The sequence below is a fragment of the Bacillus rossius genome, chromosome 18, assembly GCF_032445375.1.
Source record: "Bacillus rossius redtenbacheri isolate Brsri chromosome 18, Brsri_v3, whole genome shotgun sequence".
Taxonomy (NCBI): Eukaryota; Metazoa; Arthropoda; class Insecta; order Phasmatodea; family Bacillidae; genus Bacillus; species Bacillus rossius.
The window spans coordinates 25,631,274-25,652,889 of record NC_086345.1 but is presented as its reverse complement, the minus strand read 5'-3'; the positions used below and the strand labels follow the sequence as shown (position 1 = coordinate 25,652,889).

The following is a 21,616-nucleotide window of genomic DNA, read 5'->3' as shown; positions in this document are numbered from 1 at the left end:
TAAAATAGCCAGTCATGTGGACTGTCAACAGAAGTGAAAACTTAAAACTTTGTTTTTAAATGCGTAATATGTAGAGACCTGAAAAATGCGCGGGTTCATTACGTGCTATGCTAAAAATTCAAAATAATTATACCTTAGTGCTGCTTCTGCCATTGGTCCACTGTTAATCTGGAGGACTGAGGGCCAATTAGAGACCCCCTCACTCGTAGAAGTGTCGAATCACAGGGCCACCCAGTCGTGACGACTCACAAGTCAGCAAGCCAATGAACAGTTGGCTTTTGCCCGAGTGCGTAAAGGATATTTGGAGTCTATCCTGGAGGTCATTGAACACGCGAATTTTTCCGGTCTCTAGTAATATGACATTTCTACGTCAAATGTACGTAAGAAAATGATTTTGGTATTATGTCAATACGATGTCAGCATGATATCATTTATCCTTACATCTTTTTTTTTTTTTAGTCACAACAAATGTCAGTGGTATGTCAAAAATTACGTAAAAATTGCATTACCTAGCTATGAATTACCCCAGTGATGTCAGACCTAGGTCATGTATTCATGTGGTCAAATTAACTTCACTTAACTGCCACAAATCACAAATCCTAGGGTTTGATTACCGTAGACGAGGAAAGTTCTCACACAGTTGCAGTTGTAATTGCAGGTGTTGTATCAGATCCTATTTAATCGCTCAGAAAAACATACTGCCTTTACTGATATTTTTACATTTTTTTCCCCAACTTCGGGGAGGGGAAAGGGGTTATATGCAAGCAAACCCCCCTCCTTATTCCCGTTCTACGCATTCCTCTGCCGATAGTAATTTAGGATCTGAATTTTGGTTCCCCCAAACATTAGTTTTTCCTCAGCTCTACGCTATTTTTTTTTGTAAAACATAAATGTAAAACATGTAAATATAAATATATTCGTGAATTTTCACATTCACATGAAAACAACTCTTACAGAGTTTTAGTATTAAGTCCGTTCTAAGTTAGTGTTAACATTTTAAATATTACCTAGAACGTTTGTCTGAAAAAGTTTTTGATACGGCCAACCTTTTCTGGAAGGGGTGACAAAAAATGAAGTCGCTGAACGAAAAAAAAAAAAATGTATTACTCCCTAAGTAGACACAATAACGAACCAATTCAAAATGTTGTATATTTTATTGAAATTACGAAAAACGTTTGGTTAAAACGTCTTTGATAACTGCAACTTCTAGCGCAAGGAGCGAGTAAATGCGTACATTATTTTCATGTGAGCTTTCACTAGAATAACAGCGCATAATTGCCCTACATAGGCCTGGTCTGTGTCAAACTCTTAGCCACGTCATTACTATCGAGAATATTTAAAAAAAAATTTTATGAATATTCTGGATGCATTGGATAGAAAAATTGCTTGATCTTGGATTTTGGAATATAATAAAATCATTAAGGGTGATTTGTACATTACGTTCTAGAAATGTTCTGAATGTTCTGAATTTTTCCAGAATGTTACAAAATAAATATAAAAAATGTAGGCCGAGCCGAAAGCAACTTTCTTTTTTCGTTCGAAGAGCTATTGAGATCACGTTATTAGATTTTTTTTTTCTTTCTTCATTTGTGTTTACTTTCCGCGAGACTGTTCAACCGTTTCTTATCAGTGTTGACTGATTTGTGATAGAGGCGGAGTTAAAAGGTAATACGAATTTAAAAAAAAATATATTTTATCATGACGATAGCGATCTCGTGATTGGTGCTTTTAGCTTCAAATCTTTTGCACTTGACACTTTCCACTCTAACACAGTTACCATTGAAGTTGAATCCGAAGGACGTTTTACTTATTCTTAAAAGAAAAAAACCCCTCTTAAACGCGTATCTTAGCGTGTTTCTACTTGGCAACAAGCTAAAATTGCATACCTGTGGGTGATTTGATGTCAACCACACAAGCTACACTGTAATTTTTTTTTTGTAAATGGAACAGGAATATTCAAGTCAAGTTACAGATATTTGTAAATTTGTACATTTATTTTAAAATAACTGAATCGCTAAAATGTGTTCGCAGTAATACTGGGTTCGGATTCTTAAGCAGGCATTTATGCTTTGAGTGGTCCCAGTTATTTGTAAAACGTTCCTTGAATAACTTTCCAGCATTAACAGCGCACATTAATAAGCTAAATAAAACAAAATAAATTACAATTATTTAATAATGATTATCTTTTATATGGTTTTAAAAAATTAATCTTGATCAAATATATAAAGTTATGCACAGATTTTCGTAAGAAATATTCAGCATTATCTCGAAAAAGTTATTTCATACATACAAAAATAACCGTAGCATGTGTTGTACAAAGTTACAATATATTTCTTGTAGTATTCCAAAACATTTCTCGGCAACGGGTTTCCAAAGGAATCTTTAGTAACAGTAAAGAATTTGAATCTTTAGTAACAGTAAAGATTTTTTTTTAAATGTAGCCTATGATATACATTCACACTTCCACATCTCCGAAAAATATAACAGTTTGTCAGATGTTTTAACTAGAATACGAGGTATTTAGTCATTTTACGCTTTGAATTGTAGCCGCCTCTAATCAGACATAGTTTTCAATTTTTTTTATAGTGAACTAGCTGACCCGGCGAACTTCGTACCGCCTAACAGTCAATGAATGTCGTGTTAACTTTTGGCTAAACTTAATTTAGGATATTATTAATGTAATAAAATGAATATTAAAAATTCAATAAAAGTACAAATATCAAGTTTTTCAATAGCGTGTCAGCAAGACGTTTGCTTTAATGAAGCTATGTATTTTACTGCATGGGTTGCACTCGGGTTAATTCTCTTCAGTGAAGCACTTTGTGATATACAAAATTTTTCGTTTTGTTATCAGGCGCAAGAACAAATAAAGCGGCTGGTTTGCCGACACGTGAACATGCCACGTACCATGGGAAAAACATGCATTTTCTAGATTCAGACCACAATAAACTTAATTATTGGCCTTGTAATTTGTTAATCCTCATGGTGAATGCAAGACGAATCGGAAATTGTATTTGTTTAAACTCAAAGGGCATATCGGTTGAAATCATCGGAATCCTCGGAATGAGAACTTCCACACCTTTAAATTTTCCTTTGAGTATCATTGCGTGAATCACATTGATCATCAGTTTTATCACTAAACGCGTTCAATTGCATAGTTTTGGTTGGTTTATATTTCGAAACATGATGACTACCGAGCCAACCTTCTGTTGTAAATTGTGTGGTAGTAAGCCAGGCACATGCAAGAAGTTTAAAAAGTCAGTTGGATAGTTGGTGGCTTCGTCTTCGTTTGTTACACAGTCAATAGATTTGAATGAATGCCGAGTACCAACGATTTGATTCTGAATTACGAAGTTTAAATCATCCACATATTTGTTCTTAGCCACCAAAATTACTCGCTCACTCAACCATTTGTTATTTTTGTGGTTAGCAATGATGTTCGGGAACACTTTGTTGATGAGCTCGTCTTTCGATGAGACGAAATTGCAAAAATTCGGAAGAAATGAAATCAATCCGCTCGATTCGTAGACAGGAACACTGCCATTATCGAAAGTCAGCAATTGCTTGGATAAATCTTCAACAGATAGATCTTTCAGCAATGTAACTCTCATGTTTGCTGCCAGCTGAAGTTTCTTCACATAGCGGCACAGATTGGATGATTTGAGGCAAGCGTTTATTTCATCGGCAGATGTCGATCTTGGAATGATTGGCAGTGTTTGGCGGAAATCGCCAGACAATAAAAACACTGCGCCTCCAAAACATCTCGAGTCATTCCGCAGATCTTTCAATGTTCGGTCAAGTGCTTCCAATTCGCGTTTGTGCGCCATTGTGCATTCGTTACAGAGGATGATTTTAGATACTACTAAAACTTTGGTCATTGCGGAGTGTGTCGCAAAGTTACATGTCAGTTGTTCAGTAGTTTAAAGGTTTAACGACTATTTTAACACTGAATGAGCCGTACGGCATCCTTCTAACAATGTGGCCGCTATTCCAGAAAAAGCAACTGCTACCGCAATGTCGGATCTCGCACGAACAATGGTCAAAATCAAGGTAATGAGGAATATCTTCCCAGTTTCACCGGGGACATCCAGGAAAAATAAGCACCATTTCCGTCATAAATTGCCTTCATTAATGTATCATACACTTTCTTCTGTTAAGGGCTCCAACAGGGGTACATTTGTTTGAACTGATTGGTCTAATTAATGTCGATCATGTTCACATTCACCTTCCAACTCTCGATTAAATGCGTCATTCATTCCACGATTTGGCGCTGGCATTCCGAACATGAATAACAAACTGCCGCACATGAGGTAACACATGTCTTCGATCAAGAGCAAAGCCTGGTTATGCAACTCCTCATTCGCCTCATTTCTTGAACTTACTCGAATTCGATGAAAAATATCATCTGACATATTATCCTTGTATTTGTTCCACAGGTCACGTGGATTCGATGTGAAGCATGTCAAAATGATGATAGCAAATAATGTGCGTATCTGACTTAGAGCTGCTGTAATAATTGCTTTAGCGATTGTTGTGACCCAATGAGTATCGTTTTCAGTCAAATTGAGCTCTTGACATGCAGCACGAAATGTTGTGCATACTATACCATTAACAGTTCGTAGTGATTAAAATGACGTTGGCCTACGGACATTCACCAGCAACAACTGAAAATAGAAGCATTCATAATTCTTCGGATGAACTGTGTAAATACGACCAAGAGCATCAGTATAACGCACACCCGAAAGAACAGGAATCACATCGCCTTGTTTCCGACGTTGAAATTTCTTCGATGAAGCGTTCCAATTTTAATAACGTGGCATCTCCGAGTAAAGCAACGTTCGTGCAAACGGATCGCTTTGGCAAATCGCAAAGAAACTGGTCAACGTTGTCGCTGGAGGTTATTCAGCATGTTGAGCAAAATTCTACGCGGTGAAATAAACTCGTTGACCATTCTCCAGATGCACCGCCAAATGTTCAACAGTGGGATGGCGTTTGTGAATAGAGAATGAAAATCTACGCCAAATCGCCTCATTGCAGTTCACATATCGACCAACTTGATAGCGCGTAATTTCATCGTTGGTATTGGATGTTTGGTTGCCAAAAACCGCTATAACCCTGCCTTTCGCGATGCATTTGATGAACTTCACCGAATTGCAATACTCAAACGTTGCAATGTGTCTTGAATGTTTTGGAAAGCAGTGGCGAATATGGAATAATCCAACTGTTGTTGACCATGAAATTATTTCCTTTCACTTTCATGAAATTTCAAGAAATTTAATTAATTTTAATGATAAAAGCAAACAATAAGTTACACCACAAAATGGGTAGAAACAATTGTCCCAAACATGGCAACGACAAACGGTATAGAGCTTTAGTTTTTCTTACTCTCTCTACTTTATTCGTTAGAATAGCTTCGCGGCAATTGCTTAGAGGACATAGAGAAATAACACTCACAGTTTGTACATCTGTAACTTTGTATGTCTATGGCCAACCTGCGTGACATGAGCTGTCAATTGCGGAATATGGCGGAGTTCCAAACCTAATTTATTTAAAAATTATTTATTTTTTAATTCTATCAATATTTTAATAGTTATGCTATTCGGGGGGGAGACGAATTCAACAAATCATAAAACATTAAAATCGGTCCAGTCGTTCTTGAGTTATAAATGGTGTAACTAAACCGACTTCTTTTTATATATGATTTTTTTTTTCTCCGGGAACAGGATAAAAAGTATCATATGTCCGTCTCCTGTTTCTAAGCTACCTCCCTAACAATTTTCAGCCAAATTGGTTCAGTCGTTCTTGAGTTATAAATGGTGTAACTAACACGACTTTCTTTTATATATTATATAGATTACTATTGTGAGCAGTAATTGAGCTTACAATAACGTCTCGTCCATGTTTATCCCCCATTCCCTGCACAAAAAAAAAAGAGTGTTGGCAAGTAATAGGTGTGTTTAAAACTAAATTTATATAATGTATATGTATAAATGCATGTGTATATAAGTGTATATTTACAAAAAAAAAAAGTACTAGCTAATGCCAGGCATGCATTGCAATGCCTCTTTTATCTTTTAATTTTTATTATTTTTTTTGTAGTTTTTTGAAGTAGGTACACATATACAGTACAAAGCTTCTTTATGTATCTACCTATATATCTCTACCACTCTTTGTCTATATCTATGTTGTGGGGTTATAGCGGCACGCACAGTAAACCACGCTTACATGTATTATATATTTATTTATTATATATAGTTAGAGACTGGAAAAATTCGCGAGTTCAATTACCTCCAAGATAGATTACACGATCCTCTGCCTACTTGGGCAAACGGCGCCCGTTCATTGGGTACTGAATTTTGAGGCGTCTCAAGTAGGTAACTTGTGACAGGATACTTCTTTGATTGATTGTCTCTAACTGGCCCAAGAGTCCTACATATTAACAGTGAACCAATAGCAGAAGCAGCACAACGGTATAATTATTTGAATTTTAGCATATCTGGAAATGAACCCGCGAATTTTTCCGGTCTCTATATATATAGTATACAAAAACACGCGCTTATTCGAATGCAACGATGTGTCAAATTTTTCAAAAATCAATCGATGTAGATCTTTCTGGAGGTTCAAGGTTTTAGAACGAACGAACAACTACATTTTTTTTTATGTACCTATATATAGATATGTATAAATGTATTTTCAAATGCAAGGAGATAGGTGCGGGAATTTTTCACTCGAGTACCTACCGGTCGACTGAGAATCAAGAGAGTAAAAATAAAACCGTCTTCGCAAACAAAGCACTCGTGTGGCAGTGTTATCGGCGCGCGGGTTCACAGGGTCGCGGAGACTCGAACGCACGGTTGCGTATATAAGCGGGGAACCTGCGACCCCGGGCCCAATCGCGCGCTCGTCTGTGTCCGCGCGACCAATCAGAAGCGCGAGCGAGGACCACGCCATGAAGTCCTGTCCAGTTCTGGCGGCCGCGCTTCTCGCGTGCGTCGCGAGCTCAGGTAAACAAAGATATATATATTTTTTTTGACGTGACAACGTCCAATAAATCGATGAAATCCGGCTGCACGCACGAAAAAGTGTCCCATTACGCACATTGTTCCGTTACGCTGTGTCCCGTTACGCTCATTGTACGCTTGCGCCGCATCTATCTCTCTTCCACTCGATTGGAACAACCATCGATTTGACTTTTTTGAGGCACATTAAACTTGAAACACTCCCATTAGTTTCCTACTTTTCCTATCATCGTCCTATCCTTAACAGAATAACACAGATTGGAAGAAGTTAAATAGCAAACATGTAATATAAAAGTTATAGTTAAAATAATCTGTTCGTTAAAGGGTAATAAACATATTTGAATTAATGAGTGCAAACAAAAGTAAATTTATCAATTAAATTGTAGATTTCATTTCACTCCTTCTTTGTATCCATACAAAATAGCGATATTTAAATAAAAATGATTCAATTTTATTCAAAAAATTATGCTATCATTTCATCAATGTTTTGTTTCGACGTTGTCACGTTAAACTATCGTCCGTAAAACGACTTTACAGACAACCAAATTTTTTTTAAGTAGCTTGGTTTCTGGGTTGTAACCGCGTCCTTGGCGAATAATTTCACCGACGTTTTCGGTCGACATTGCAGTCGCCATCATCAGGGAGCAGTTACCTGTAACAGTGTCTTATGCAATGTCGACCGAAACGTTTGGTGAATTATTCGCCAAGGACGCGGCTACAACCCAGAAGCCAAGCTACTTCAGACGATGGCCGTGAACGCTTGCGAACATTATTAAACAATTTTTTTCTGGTCAGACTGTACGTAATTACGTGCTACTGTCGGGAGAAAGATAATTTAGAAGCACTCAGGAAATACGTTTTTTTTTTTAATTCGTATAGAATATTAACGAACATCGAATATTTTTCAAATTTAATTTTAATATATTTTCTCCCACTTTTTACGGAAAAAAAATCACATATAATACATTAAAAAAAGAGAGAACTATGCATGGAACCCTAAGGTGTAAAATAATAAAAAATAACAAAAACCTGGCTATGCATGTTTAGACAATGAATTTTTAGGTTGAATGTAATATGTTTTATCTAATTATATGTGTAAAATATACCATTAATAATAATCTTAAATCATAGTCATTGATTATTGTTTAGATATAAAAATGGTTTGCAAAAAAATATATATTTTTTTCTCAATAAATCATCTTGGCTTGAAGCATGTTATTATTTTTTTTTGTGATGTCTCACATGGTGTAGGCATATCCATGTAGTAACAAATAAATGTAAAAAAAAAAATTAAATTTAAATGTCGAATCAAATATCAAACTATTATTCAATACCGAATATCAAATCACAAAGGATCATCGAATTACTTTTTTCGAATACTCTCAGACCTCCATAAATTTACGTTCATCGAATAATTCTTGCAACGGAGAAGATTGATTAAAAATAATATTTCATACGCCTTTGCTAGTTTACATTGCTGGTTAAATAAATAAATATATATATACGATCGAATGAAACATAAATTGAAATATAAAATAATGCTCAAATTTCCGTAAGGAATGCTCAGTATTATCTCAAAAAAACGTATTTCGTACATGCAAAAAATAACCACAGCCAGGCCACGGCAGTGTGGGGTCTGGCTTATGGCGGAGAGAAATTGAAAGTACTCCGAAGCGTGCAAGAACCGGACAACCACCGTGCGAGAAAATCTTCTGTTATATCCAAACAGGTTTAGGCGGTCTTTCTAAAAGCAGCAATTTAAAAAAATTGATTTAATTGTCCAATTTCGTCATTTCAAATTAACAATTTATTGACATTGGTTTGATTTCAGTTTATTTCTATAGCTAAATGGTTCGTGATTATATTTAAACAAGTTTTTTTTTAAATTAAATTTGCAAAAATCTGTAAATAATATTTGAAAATTAAGAAAGTACGCAATTTTTCCATCAATGTTTTCTTATGACGTTACCACGTAAAATTATCGTCCGTAAACCGACTTTACAGACAAACCCCTTTTTTTAATTGTTATAATTAGAGACCGGAAAATTTCGCGGATTCATGTCACGGTGGGCTGAACTGCGTTTTTTTAAATTTTTTTTAAACCTTTGACGTGCTTCTATGATTGGCCCGCAATTTATGGGAAGGACTCTGCCCCATTGAGGAAGTTTCATCAGAAGTAGTATCGAGTCACATGCATCTCTTTTCATGGACTTCCTAGTGAAACAACAATGAGCACGAAACCTTTTGACTAAGCATGCAAATGACTGTCGAGTCTATCCTAGAGGTCGTTGAAAAAGCGAATTTTTTTCCCCAGTCCATAGCTATAAGTATAGACCTGAAAAATTCGCGGGTTCATTACGTGCTATGCTAAAATTCAAATAATTATACCTTTGTGCTGCTTCTGCCATTGATCCACTATTAATCTGGAGGACTGAGGGCCAATTAGAGACCCTCACTCGTAGAAGTGTCGAATCGCAGGCCACCCAGTCGTGAAGAATTGTAAGTCAGCAGCCAATGAACAGTTGGCATTTTCCCGAGTGTGTAAATGGTATTGGAGTCTAACCTAAAGGTCATTGAACCCGCGAATTTTTCCGGTCTCTAGCTATAATGAAGTTTAACATCGTTTCTTTCTTTTTTTTTTCCTTCCATATTTTGTTCTAATTCTATTTCACGGTGTTGTACGAAGTTACAATGTTGTCGACGGGAGGACATGGGTCGTTGTTTCAGCCGCCGGCAGCTACGACTACAAGGACGTCCTGCGCAAGTCCACCTTGTTCTACGAGGCGCAGCGGTCGGGCAAGCTGCCCGCCGACCAGAGGGTCAAGTGGAGGGGAGACTCCGCCCTCAACGACAAGGGCGTCAACGGCGAGGACCTCACGGGAGGATACTACGACGGTGAGTCCTTCGAGTTGGATGGGTTGGCGGTTGAGGCTGCGGTTCGAGCGCATTTGCGGAAGGGAATTGCGTCGGTGTGTAATTTTTGGCGTGTGGAATCACGGAGGGTTTGGGGGAAAGTCCTGTTTTTTTGGTCGAATGATAATTTTATGGATACTCTCCAACAAATATAAACATTGTCACCATTGTCTGGGTTTTGACCGTTGGTGTTGAAACGGTAACCGTGTTGTCATTTGTCCCACAGTGCTACTCATCGACGTACTGGTGTTCGGCTCCTTTAGCGTTGACAGCGGCAACTTCGTCTGAGGCGTCTTCGCTCGTGTGGAGGTGGTCCGTCGTGAAGAGGGGACGTAGGGGGTGGTTCAGCTATGAGTCGGATGATGGGGTTGAGGCTGGTGGAGCATATTTGCGGAGGAATTCGTCGTTGTATTTTGGCGTGTGAAATCATGGATGGTGGGGGGAGTCCTGTTTGGTCGAGGATGTGTTGTCTGAGAGTGGCGCGTGGGATACCAAGGAGTAGTCGAATACCTGGGAGGTAGGCGCCGGTGATGGGTCAGAGGTTGTAGAGATAGGAGTGGACCCACGTTGGGCAGGCGTAGGTGAAGTGGGAGATGACATGAGTGCAGTAGATTGTGATTCTGTTGGGGAGTGATGTGCCTGAGGTGGGAACTAGAACTGGAGCCAGCTGCCCCATGACAGCACGGGGTTTGATCTTGATGGAGTCGAAGTGTGGGAGGAAGATGAAGTTAAAGTCGAGGTGTGGGAGGAAGTTGAAGTTGAAGTCGAGGTGTGGGAGGAAGTTGAAGTTGAAGTCGAGGTATTGGAAGGAAGGTGAAGGAAGATGAAGTTAGAGTCGAGGTGTGGCAGGAAGGTGAATTTGGAGTCGAGGTGTGGGAGGAGGTTGAAGTTGGAGTCGAGGGTGATGCCGAGGTAGCGGTCAGTGGGAGACCATGGGACTGCGTGTCGCAAAATTCCTGGCTGGTGGTCGTGGCGGGGGTGATAGCGGTAGAAGATGCACACATACTGGTGGGAGGGGGAGGGGTGAAGTTGGTAATGTGGAGAGTGAGTGAGGATGGGTCGTGGGTCGGAAGTTCACCCTCTACTTGGACCTGGAAGGAAACGGTCCTCCAGGAACGGATCAGGTAGGGCGATCTCTGTGGCGGTGAGGCGTTGGACCAGGACACGTGACGCTTTTTCCTTCCACAGCTTCAGCGGACTGAAACCTTGTTCTCTTTAGTGCAGATTTCACCTTAGGAAACAGATTGAAAGTCGCACGGTGGAAAGATCCGGTGAGCAAGGCGGGTGGTCCAATACTCGGATGCTGTACTTATTCACGGAGTCGAAAGCGCGTGCTGGGTCCATGAGCACCATGCCCGTGTGCTGCCGTCTGGAGAATCCCTGGACCTCCAGGAGGGGGGGGGGGGAAGATACAGAGTATGATAGAGACTAACTATGGATTATTTTTTTATCTTTCAGCTGGTGACTGGGTGAAATTCGGCTTCCAGATGTCCTTCACCATAACGGTGCTCGCTTGGGGAGTCATCAACCACGAGGCCGGATACAGGACCGCTGGTAATCAATCAGCCATGTGTATAGGGGCTCGGAACCGGGGAAATAACCAGTCCCGGGAGTACCACTGAATTCCCCGGTACTTTTGATACAGCTAATGAAAGAACCGGGGATTTGATATCGATCCCCCGGTTCTTTCGGTACTCGACATCGGAAACATTAAATTTCGTTTTTTATTCAGCTCTAAAGTTACTTTCTTTAGATAATCTCCTATGGCAAGGCGATCTTTGCGGGCAGTCTTATCGAGTTGGCAGTCGGTGTTCGGACTGCTGTATCGCCAGCCTTCAGATGAAATGGTCTGAACGATCAGCAGTATGAATGGTTATAGTAAGCATAAATATAACGCAAATTGTGTTTCATTACCTTTGATTGTCTTCAAGGTTTTCGGCGAAGCAAGATGATCGAAGTAATTTTTGAGTTGTGTTAAGACTTGTAAATATTGTGTGTTAATTTAGTGTATAGTGTTAGAAACGTTTTAATTTTGAACTTCCCACACTGCTTGCTAGCAGCGCCAAGTTTTTTTCAAGTTGACTGCCTGCCAAAGGTGGGTAGCTCTGCGGCTTCCGGCAACGAAGCAACAGTTGTTGTTTTAGTAACTAAGTTGTGCTATCGTGCACGCTTGCTGCCAAATCGAGTTGTTAGCGAGTAAATCGTTATTAATCGTTTCGTTTTACATGGATTTCACAGTCTCTTACGTCTCTAGACAAAAACAAGTTGTTTGAAGACAAAAAAATATAACTACGCTGTTTATATTTGTCTATCTAATTAAAACCTTCTTTTTTTTTGGAAAATCCGAGGTATATATTTTTTAATGTTGTGTGTTGCTGTGTTTGCGCCCACTGTAATGTGTGTCCCCGGGGATTGGGGACTTGTTCCAGGTGCTTTGGAGGACACTCGGAAGGCCATCAAGTGGGGCACGGACTACTTCCTGAAGGCTCACGTCAGCGAGGAGGTGTTCTACGCCCAGGTGGGCTCCGGCTGGATCGACCACCAGACCTGGGGCAGACCAGAGGACATGACGGAGGTGCGGCCGTCGTACATGATCAACGCCACCCACCCAGGTGAATAGGGGTATATTGCGGGTCCAGAGACATGCTGAGGTGATAGCGGCCATTTTGTTGATCAACACGACCCACCATGGTCAGTCTTGTCTGAGCGAGGTTTACATTTCTGACCAACACAACCAATCCTGGTCAGTAGTGGTAGATTGCGGGTCCAGAGACATTCTGAGGTGCTAGCGGCCATTTTTGTTTTTTGTATTTCTGATCAACACGACCCACCCTGGTTAGTAGTATCTGGAACCAAGTTGAGTTTTACATTTCTGACCAACATATCCGATCCTGGTCAGTAGTGGTAGATTGCGGGTCCAGAGACATGCTGAGGTGATAGCGGCCATTTTGGTTTCTTGTATTTCTGATCAACCCAACCCACCCTCGTCAGTAGTATCGGTAACCAAGTCGAGGTTTAAATTTCTGAAGAACACAACCAACCCTGGTCAGTAGTGGTATATTGCGGGTTCAGAGACATGCTGAGGTGTTAGCGGCCATTTTGTTGTTTCTATTTCTGATCAACACGACTTATCTTGGTCAGTAGTTTCTGTAACCACGCCGAGGTTTACATTTCTGACCTACACAACCGATCCTGGTCAGTAGTGGTATACTGCGGGTTCAGAGACATGCTGAGGTGTTAGCGGCCATTTTGTTGTTTCTATTTCTGATCAACACGACTTATCTTGGTCAGTAGTTTCTGTAACCACGCCGAGGTTTACATTTCTGACCTACACAACCGATCCTGGTCAGTAGTGGTATACTGCGGGTCCAGAGACATGCTGAGGTGTTAGTGGCCATTTTTTTTGTATTTCTGTTCAACACGACCCACCCTGGTCAGTAGTGTCAGTGACCACGCCGAGACTTATATTTCTGACCAACACAACCAATCCTGATCAGTAGTGGTGGTTCAGTTTCCACGTCTCAGGCTTTCGCTGCTTATTGCGTGGCGGTCGTGTGGTTATTTTTTTTCGGATCAAAGTTGCGTCACGGTGTTTCGCTGCCAGTTGTCAGTTGTTCAATTGACTTTGGAATAATGCAGCACAGCGTTGAAAATTTTTGGTTGTCGGAAGAGGTTTGTGTATTATTGCATTCCTTTGTTCCAGGATCCGACCTGGCCGCTGAAACCGCCGCAGCGCTGGCGGCTTCCTACCTGGTCTTCAAGGACGTGAACTCCACCTACGCCAACATCCTGCTCTCTCACGCCAAGCAGCTGTACAGCTTCGCCTACAAGTACCGTGGGAAGTACACGGACGCATTCGACGACGTCAGATGCTGCTACAAGTAAGCGAGATACCGTGACGCTATCCCAGTTTAATTTTTTTTTGATGTTTAAAAAAAATAGCCAGTCATGAGGACTGTCAACAGAAGTGAAAACTTTTTTTTAATGTGTAACATGACATCATTTCTACGCCAAATGTACGTAAGAAAATGATTTTGGTATTATATCAGTACGATGTCAACATGATATAATTAGAGTCCCGGAAATTTCGCGGATTCCTCTGGCCTCAGGATAGAATTCAAAGTTATAGGTGTGCTCGACCCATGTTTACTTTCCCATTGGTTGATTTCTTAGCGAGAACATTTTTATCCTTGTTATTTGGCACTACCTGATTCGCTTACTTCTCTCCTAGCTGGACATCGTTGGCTCACGGTCGTAGAGGGATGTGTCCAGATAACTGCGGCCCATTCATGAACACAGTGCGACAGTGCGGAGGTTTGCATTCTAGCTTGCGACTAAATGAAACCGCGAAATTTCCGTGGCTCTAGATATAATTTATCCTCACATATTTTTTTTTTTAGTCACAACAGATGTCAGTGGTATGTAAAAATTACGTAAAAATTCATTGCCTAGCTATGACTTAACCTAGGTCATGCATTCACGTGGTCAAATTAACTTCACTTAAACTGCTACTACAGCATGTCGGTGACGCGAACTCAAAATATTTTACTCATCCAAAATAGAGTCCAACACGCACATGATGCAGTCGAGTATATACAATGTATTAGAGTATATATGCGTGTACATATACACAGGCCGCTGCGATTCGCCAGTCTGGCGCAACACGTCACTAGCATGTTGGTGACGCGAACGCATAAGTTTTTTTTGCCCTTTATACCAAAAATCGCCCAACGCGGCTAAAGAAGTTTATCACTTCAAAAAATATTTCGCGAAGTATTCCTTTTCTGGAAACCAGTTGCCATGAAATGGTTTGCAAAACGCTATGAGAAATATTTAATGCAGTTTTTTTGGACATACACCACTGCAGTTTTGCACTGTTTGTCATGGATTATAAATTAATAATAATATGACAATAAAAAAATTCAAGACTGAATCGGCTCATGTCGGACAAACGGAACAAATGATGCAACGGCGTACGTCCAGAAAACTGCATTAAATCAAAATTCCCCATTTCACGAATTATTTGAAGAACGTGCGAGAAATATATTCTACCTTTGTACAACACATGGCTATGGTTATTTTTTTTTTGCTTATATGAAATACGTGTTTTTCGATATGATACTGAAGTGTTTCTGACGAAAATTATATTTTAATTGATGTTTCATTAGAGCATTTTTTTTTAAACAATTGAGTAGATAATCGAATATTAGATAATTGTACTTTATTTGGTTTTTATCATCCTTATTCAGGGAACAGTTTACGAATAACTTTAACCATTGTAGGAACTGGAACAACACAAAGCTTAAGTGAACGGGATAAGAACCCGAACCCAGTATTTACACGTAAACGTAACAAATTTCAAAATAATATTTCTGTTTTCAAAGTGTGGAAAATTATCGTACTTAAACTAAAAGTATGATGATTGTGGTAAGATAGAGTGAGAAATTGCAGAAATTTTTCGCGCGTGTGTATGGCAGCACGTTTTATTGTTATTTCGTCGTTCGTTTGTTTTTTTTTTTTTTCTCGCGACAGTTCCTCTGGCTACGAGGACGAGCTCATCTGGGGGGCGGCGTGGCTGTACCGGGCCACGAAGGACAAGACATACCTGACTTACGCCGAGGAGGTGTACCCCAGCATCCAGTACTACATCGGCTTCAACTGGGACCAGAAGATCGGAGGCGCCGACGTAAGTATCGCAAGTTTGTGTGTGATTTTTCGATGCTGGAGATAGAAACGTCACATTTTCAAAAAAAAAAAAAAATTGGTTGTCTGTAAAGTCGGTTTACGGACGATAGTTTAACGTGACAACGTCGTGACAAAACATTGATGAAATGATTCCATACTTTTACCGTTACGCACATTGTCCCGTTACGCTGTGTCCCGTTACGCTCATTGTACGCTTGCGCCGCATCCATCTCTCTTCCACTCGATTGGAACAACCATCGATTTGACTTTTTCGAGGCACATTAAACTTGAAACACTCCCATTCTTTACCTTCTTTTCCTATCATCGTCCTATCCTTAACAGAATAACACAGATTGGAAGAAGTTAAATAGCAAACATGTATAAAAGGTATAGTTAAAAAAATATCTTCGTTAAAGTAATAAACATATTTGAATTAATGAGTGCAAATAAAAGTAATGTATCAATTAAATTGTAAATTTCATTTCATTCCTTCTTTGTATCCATACAAAATAGTGATAATTCAATAAAAATTATTCAATTTTATTCATAAAGGTATGCAATCATTTCATCAATGTTTTGTTATGACGTTGTCACGTTCAACTATCGTCCGTAAACCGAATTTACATACAACCACTTTTTTTACGTTTCTCAGGTTCTTCTCGCCAACCTGACTGGCGACACGAAATACCTGACGAAGACGAAGAACTACTGCGACAACATCATAGCTAACCAGCAGAGGACGCCCAAGGGCCTGATATTCATCGCAGAATGGGGATCGCTCATGACAACAGCGTACTTCGTGGAAATATGTCTCGAAGTACGTAGATTATTGAAAAAATATAGCGTGCTTAATTAGCGTGACACAAGTTGTTAAGAGGTCAGGCACTGGATGTTTATAGATAGAGACCTGAAAAATTCGCGGGTTCATTACGTGCTATGCTAAAATTCAAATAATTATACCTCAGTGCTGCTTCTGCCATTGGTCCACTGTTAATCTGGAGGACTGAGGGGCCAATTAGAGACCCTCACTCGTAGAAGTGTCGAATCACAGGGCCACCCAGTCGTGACGACTCACAAGTCAGCAGCCAATGAACAGTTGGCATTTGCCCGAGTGTGTAGAGGATATTGGAGTCTATCCTGGAGGTCGTTGAACCCCGCGAATATTTCCGGTCTCTAATCATCATACATAAGAGATGGGCTTAAACAAAATGTTGCTTATTGAAGATGTAGGTACGTAAACTTTCAAAGTTAACATGCATAAGTTTGTTTTTGTTATTTTACATAATTTAGCCGCCCAAAAGCGGCTAAAGAAGTTTTCACTTCGAAAAACATTGCATGTTAGTAAGTTGTGAGTATATAAGTATGTAACCCCCCCATCCACAGGCTGCTGCCCTGGGAGCGAACCCGGACAAGTACCGGGCCGAGGCGAAGAAGCAGATAGACTACATGCTGGGGGACACCGGCTTCAGCTACGTCGTGGGGTTCGGCAGCAAGTACCCGCTGCGCGCGCACCACAAGGCCGCGTGAGTACCCATGAAGCAGCAGAGCCTAGGTACATGCTCGAAGGGTACCCCCGCGCCCTACCCGTGAAACACAAACACATACTACTGGCTCGCTGTAGGAAAGGTTTTGATGGAGATTAAAAACTAAAACTGACGAAAACTAGCTTCTACTGCGCAGATTAGGTTCCTCCCCCCCCCCTTTTCTTCTTTGCGTCAGAGAGGGGAGTGACGGAAATTCTCTGTCGCAAAGAAGGAAGGGGGTTAACCTAAGCTGCGCAGTAGAAGCTAGTTTTCGTCAGTTTTTAATCTCCATCAAAACCTTTCCTACAACGAGCTAGTAGTAACGGTGTGCGCAAAGCTTCAGGAGAAAAAAAACAACGCGATTTTGATTGATATCCTTAAGGGCCGACACGTGTGTAGTTTTGTTTTTTCAGGATTAAGTTTTAAAACTGTGCTTTTAGAAGAGTTAAAAGGCGGGGCGACTGAAATGCTGCCCCTTGGAAGGGCAGCCCTTCAGGATTTTTTCTGACAGTAGTGTTTTTCAAAGGTTGTCTGAATTTATTGTTGCCCCTTGGATGGGCAGCCCTTCAGGATTTTTCTGACAGTGGTTAGTTTGTAAAGTGACGTGACCTAACCTAACCTAATCTAAACTAATCACTGTCAGAAAAATCTTGAAGGGCTGCCCATCCAATGGGCAACAATTCAGACAACCTTTCAAAAACACTACTGTCAGAAAAATCCTGATGGGCTGCCCTTCCAAGGGGCAAGTTTTCAGGATTATTTAAACACTTAAAGAAACATGTTTTCAGAAATTGGATGGGCTGCCCTTCCAGTCGCTGTACAAACAAACCATTGCCAGAAAAATCCTGAAGGGCTGCCCTTCCAAGGGGCAACAATTCAGCTCCCCCTAAAAAGGCGTGTTTCCAGAGTAGTTTCCAGGCACGAAACGCGCCCGGTGCAGATTCTTGAAAGCACGTGATGTTAGCGGTCACCGCTCATGTGCACACGACGAGAAGACTGCGCGCCAGTCCAGAGGAGACACCTGCTAGTCCTGCCTCGCTGACACAGGGCCCTTAAGGCCCTTGTCTACCCTGGCACACACACACACACACGGTGCACAGCGCTTCAGGAAAAACAACGCGATTTCAAAAACCACTCAACACACCCGAGTGGGGAGTCTGGCTACGAAAAGCATTTAAGAGTTCGCTGAGGGCCGAAAAGTAGGTACTTTTGATTTCGGATTAAGTTTTTAAATTTTTTTTTAGAAGAGTCAAAATGGTTAGAACTCATGTTTTCAGAGTAATTTTTAGGCGTAAAACAACCGGTACAGATTCTTGAAAGCACCCAAGGGCCTTGCATTTCATCTTCATCTTCATTTATTCATAATCTAATGTTAAGGTTTTAAAACCCCGTTGGAATCTGAAAGGTATTGACCAGCACTTTAATTTATTTGCAAGAACAATTTAATTTTTTTTCTTTTACAATTAATGTTCATATATATAAGTAAAAACGGAAAATACGTAAATATAAATAACATAAAAAAGGGGGTTGTCTGTAATGTCGGTTTACGGACGATACTTTTACGTGATAACGTCATAACAAAACATTGATAAAAAATATATATACTTTTAAATTTTCAAATATTAATTACAGTTTTTTTTTTTTCAAAATATAATTTAAATAATTTAGTTTCAAATATAATCACGAACAATTAAGTTAAAAAAAAAAATCCCCCGCCTTAACCTGTTTGATATTACAGAAGATTTTCTCGCACGGTGGTTGGCCGGTCCTTGCACGCTCGGCTCAGGCGGGAACGTGACAATTTTTTTCGTGCGTGCAGCCGGCGTTCATCGATTTATAAGTAGAGACCGGAAAAATTCGCAGATTCAATGAACTCTAGGATAGCCTCCATTATCCTCCGCACTTCTCAAGTAAACACGCGTGTTCATTGGTTTACTAAATTGTGAGTCAGTCTCCACTGGGTAGCTTGTGATTCGACGCTTCTTTGGTCGATAGTCTCTCATTGGCCTAGAGAGCTCCAGTTAAACCGCGAGCCAATAGCAGGACCAGCAAAATTGTACACATGTTTGAATTTCAACCTATCACGAAATGAATCCACGAATTTTTCCGGTCTCTATTTATAAGACGTTGTCACGTCAAAAAGCCAGAGTGGTAGCCCGGTTTTGCCCGGCCTGTAGCCGCCCCTGTTTTAACTTAAGTTTTGGCGTGAAAGAATACCTGTAAAGGTATCCGATTTTTTTCCTAACCTAACTAAATCTAAGTGTATTTTGGAGGGGTCCGGGTTAGGGAGGGACCTAGGTGCGTCTCAAGCCGAAGCCTATACGCCTAGTCATGCTGGGATTAGCCATGCAGGGAGAGGGTCGCATGCATCATGTGCTAGGAGGGGATTGGCCAGCCATGGCAGCAATTGGCGCCATGACTAACTCCCCTCACTCTTAAATCTAGACTATAACTAGAGATAGGTTGGGCCCAGGTAAAACCTGCATAGACACAGGGAAAACCCTGGGCACATTCATGCGGGATGCAAATTGGCATGCATTACGTGTAGGAATTTACAGGAGACAGAGGATTGTCTGGATGAAGTGTTGGACAGAGTAGAAAAGAGTCTACCATGCGGGGGTTGGGCACTTGGACTCGTGGTCCGCTCTGCTAGTTGTCCAGTACTGGATTTAGTGACCAGGGACGCAAGCGTCCCTGGTGGTGAGTGGTTGCACTGACCACTCACTCCACCGCCAGTCAGCACTAAAGGTATCCGTGTGTATGTTAATGTTCCTCGGTGCAGGTCGTGTCCGGATCGGCCGGCCAAGTGCGACTGGACTCAGTTCAGCAGCCCGGAGCCCAACCCGCAAGTCATCACCGGGGCGCTGGTGGGAGGTCCCGGAGCCAACGACGACTACGAGGACGTGCGCTCCGACTACAAGGTCAACGAGGTGGACACCGTATACAACGCCGGCTTCCAAGGCGTCCTGGCCACACTCATCGAGCTGGGCTACTCCTCCGAGTAGACCCGCTGCTACCAACTACTGCTACTGAAACCAGCGATCTTAAAAATAAGCCCTCACGACGCTAGTTTCATACAAGGCAAGCAACTGTGTGACCCTGCACGTTCTGAAAGTCATTACGTCGGGCTGCCGGCTCACTACTACTGCTGCTACTAACTACTACTACTACTGCTTACTACTAACTACTACTACTCCGAGTAGACCCGCTGCTACTAACTACTACTGCTTACTACTAACTACTACTACTACTCCGACTAGACCCGCTGCTACTAACTACTACTGCTTACTACTAACTACTACTACTACTCCGACTAGACCCGCTGCTACTAACTACTACTGCTTACTACTAACTACTACTACTCATACTAGACCCGCTGCTAATAACTACTGATACTAACTACTACTACTAACTACTACTACTCCTCCGACTAGACCAGCCCGCGGTGACGTGAAAGAGGCCCCGTCTGCTGACCGACTGTGGAAGAAGACATGAACAGCGGTACCGCGACCGTCGAAGCCTTTCCCGACAGCCTCTTCGCGAACTCTTAAACGCAAAAAAAACCTTAGCAACACAATGGAAAATCTCTGTGAATATTAAACTACTTTACCTACAAAACCAAGAGTTTTTATTATATTTTATTTCATTGAAGTGAAAACTTTGGTAGGGGCAAAACTTATGGGTTCGTGTCACCGACATGCTAGTGACGTGTTGCGCCAGACTGGCGAATCGCAGCGGCCTGTGTACATGTATACTCATATACACACTAATACATTGTATATACTCGACTGTATCATGTGCGTGTTGGACTCTTTCTTGGATGGGTATAATCTTGTGAGTTCGCGTCACCGACATGGCTGTAGTAGCAGTAAGTGAAGTTAATTTGACCACGTGAATACATGACCTAGGTCTGACATCACTGGTAAGTCATGGCTAGGCAATGAATTTTTACGTAATTTTTACATACCACTGACATCTGTTGTGACTAAAAAATGATGTAAGGAAAAATGATATCATGCTGACATCGTACTTGCATAATACCAAAATCATTTTCTTACGTACATTTGACGTAGAAATGATGCCATATTACACAATTAAAAACAAAGTTTTAAGGTTTCACTTCTGTTGACAGTCCCCATGACTGGCGGTTTTTTAATTTTTTAATTTTATTTTATGTGACTCTTCAGCGTATCTTACACATTCGGGTTTGCTCAGTACCACTAAAGAACCAGAAAGATCAGGGGTATTATGAAATATTGAAAGCCAGCGCTTTATGAACTGAATGCAGGCGATCTTACCTGAAGCTTCTAATGAATGCGATGCCCTGAAACGCTTGCAAATGACGACTGGACGCGACTATATGGATGTAAACTCTGACTAAAAGGTAAACTACGTGGATACAATCTACAATGCTGGCTTCTGAGGCATTCTGACTTAACTTTATGGCACTGGGCTATTTTAGTAGACTAGTCTATA

At 40.9% G+C, this 21,616-nt stretch overlaps 2 protein-coding genes across 2 annotated transcripts in view; one reads left to right on the top strand and one right to left on the bottom strand.

The window, feature by feature from the left end:
- Nucleotides 1-21,616, bottom strand: part of LOC134541246 (formin-J-like) — a 368,731-nt gene that overhangs the window by 43,770 nt on the left and 303,345 nt on the right. The window lies entirely within an intron of this gene.
- Nucleotides 6,735-20,758, top strand: LOC134541243 (uncharacterized). Its single transcript, XM_063384515.1, has 9 exons — nucleotides 6,735-7,004; nucleotides 9,747-9,914; nucleotides 11,391-11,486; nucleotides 12,362-12,544; nucleotides 13,636-13,813; nucleotides 15,465-15,618; nucleotides 16,270-16,434; nucleotides 17,001-17,140; nucleotides 19,923-20,758. Exons 1-9 carry the CDS (start codon nucleotides 6,950-6,952, stop codon nucleotides 20,143-20,145), a joined length of 1,362 nt encoding a protein of 453 aa, XP_063240585.1. The 5' UTR covers nucleotides 6,735-6,949; the 3' UTR covers nucleotides 20,146-20,758.

Bases quoted from the DNA above. Each gene is read 5' to 3' on its own strand.
- LOC134541243 (XM_063384515.1), top strand. From the start codon at position 6,950: ATGAAGTCCTGTCCAGTTCTGGCGGCCGCGCTTCTCGCGTGCGTCGCG. The intron at 7,005-9,746 runs GTAAACAAAGAT...TCGTTGTTTCAG, and splicing joins CGCGTGCGTCGCGAGCTCAG to CCGCCGGCAGCTACGACTAC. The intron at 11,487-12,361 runs GTAATCAATCAG...GACTTGTTCCAG, and splicing joins GGCCGGATACAGGACCGCTG to GTGCTTTGGAGGACACTCGG.